The sequence below is a fragment of the Penaeus monodon genome, chromosome 15 (genome assembly GCF_015228065.2).
Source record: "Penaeus monodon isolate SGIC_2016 chromosome 15, NSTDA_Pmon_1, whole genome shotgun sequence".
Lineage (NCBI taxonomy): Eukaryota > Metazoa > Arthropoda > Malacostraca > Decapoda > Penaeidae > Penaeus > Penaeus monodon.
In genome coordinates this window covers 47,558,144-47,560,020 of record NC_051400.1, presented here as the reverse complement: position 1 = coordinate 47,560,020, position 1,877 = coordinate 47,558,144, and the positions used below count along the sequence as shown (strand labels likewise).

Here is a 1,877-nt window from a genome sequence, read left to right as displayed (position 1 = left end):
CTGTCTGTTTTATCTAGATATATTGTTACTTATTTTTACTCAGTATGTTTTGATTTTTATCTGATGAGCAATTCTCTTTTAACCCAACTTTTTTGCATTTATAATTGTTAAGAATGGAAAAAATGAGTGAGACTAAGTGGATTTGTATTGGATATTAGATTATTTGAAGCAGATAGGAACACTGATTTGATGTATTATGGAGATGTTTTGGCGGCATACATAACCTTTTCATCATTTTCCACTGAACAGGATGAGCGTGGTCAGATGAATGATGATACAGTCCACTGGGTGGTGTTCCTCTTTGGAAACCAGCGGTGTTTGCTCTTCACGGATGAAATTGAAATTGCCACAGCTGCCTTAAATGCTGTTGAGTCAGAACGCATTAACCAGGAACTGAAGTTCTCACTAAGCAGCATAGACCTTTCGTTAGTTGATGATGTTAGGAAGAAGGAGGTTGCATACATGAGCTTGGCTAGGTGAGATCAAGGGACAAGGTATTTTTTGTCTTGTTAAAAAGATATTGATACGTCTCTGAAAATCCTGTTTTAATGATTTACTTGAGCCAATACCATAGTAAAAGGATGGACAAAATCTTGGGTTTTATGTTTTGATTTTATTGCTTTTGATTAGAGTTTGATATGCTTGAATTCAGTGTGGTATTCTGTACTGCTGTTTGATAATATCCCTCAGCTTTGGTGAAGATGATATAAAACATTTGTTATTTACAGTTGCCAAAGATACAAATTGTGTTTTTCACTACAAAATGATAAGTTTAATTCCAGAACTCATAACTTAGACTAATTTAGACTAATTACTAATTGAATTTGTTTGCAGCTCTGGTGTTGTGTGGGAATACCGTAAAATCAAGGGCAGAAAGTACCGTCCTTTCACGCAAAACCAGACAAATGAACTGGAAGTCTGCCACAACTTGTATCAGGCTCAGCTGAAAACATTCTCAGGAGGTGCCCCTATTCAGTCATACTATGTGATTAGAGATAATTTTGAGGTGAGTGTTCATGGTATAGATTCTACCATTATATGTTCTGTGCATGGTCTAGTACTCAGATCTGGCTTATAGTCAGTTTATCTAGTTACATATTAAGTGAAATATAAAATGTTTTAACTGAAATTTTTATCTGTTTCTTCATCTGTAGGTGGATTTTGAAAACATGAGAATTCTCAAACCTTTCCACAAAAACATTCGAAGGACATTCCAGCCTGGGATCTGGTTTGAGGTAAACTGTTATAGTATTTTAGTGGATTCTGTATATTTTGCCAGAAAATTTGATAGTGGAGGTTTTATAAACTTAATATGTAAGATGCTACTCCAGTTATGACCAAAAATGAGTAGGTGAATGAGCATTGACATCCTCCTTTTATTTTCATTAGCTGCGAACATCACCTCACCAACGACAGATCCATCTGAAAATTAACAGCCTTCAGATTGATAACCAGATGACAGATGTGATGTTCCCAGTTGTATTAGCAAGAGTCCCTCCCCCCAGAAGTGTCATGGCTGAGACAGGTGTGTATTTTGTAAGAGAAGGATAAAGTGGTCCTTTGTTATTTTCTTTAACATCATACTGGTATTATTTAGCAGGGAATTGATTAGGCTAAATGAAGGTTAATGTGTGGATCCATTACAGATATGGAATCATCACTTTCTTGATATCAGTAAATTTAGGAGAACTCTCCTGAATGTTTTGTCAATATTTCATGTTTTTAATCTTCTCAGTTGTGCGTTTAATACCTGTGTCTTAAATTGTTGGATCTGGGTGTCTCACTTTCACACTTGGATGAAAATCTGGATATTGAGCTTGAGTTGTGATTCTACTGGAGTGTGTGGCTTGCAGGACTGGGCTATCCATAGCTATCCA

At 36.0% G+C, this 1,877-nt stretch overlaps 1 protein-coding gene across 6 annotated transcripts in view; it reads left to right on the top strand.

Annotated features, from left to right (window-relative positions):
• Positions 1-1,877, top strand: part of LOC119582071 (vacuolar protein sorting-associated protein 13-like) — a 48,363-nt gene that overhangs the window by 35,565 nt on the left and 10,921 nt on the right. For all 6 annotated transcript variants that reach the window (XM_037930315.1, XM_037930316.1, XM_037930314.1 and 3 more), the window contains 4 exons: positions 250-476; positions 835-1,006; positions 1,155-1,235; positions 1,390-1,525. In XM_037930315.1, the coding sequence (XP_037786243.1) occupies positions 250-476; positions 835-1,006; positions 1,155-1,235; positions 1,390-1,525 (616 nt within the window). The remainder of the gene's footprint in view (positions 1-249; positions 477-834; positions 1,007-1,154; positions 1,236-1,389; positions 1,526-1,877) is intronic.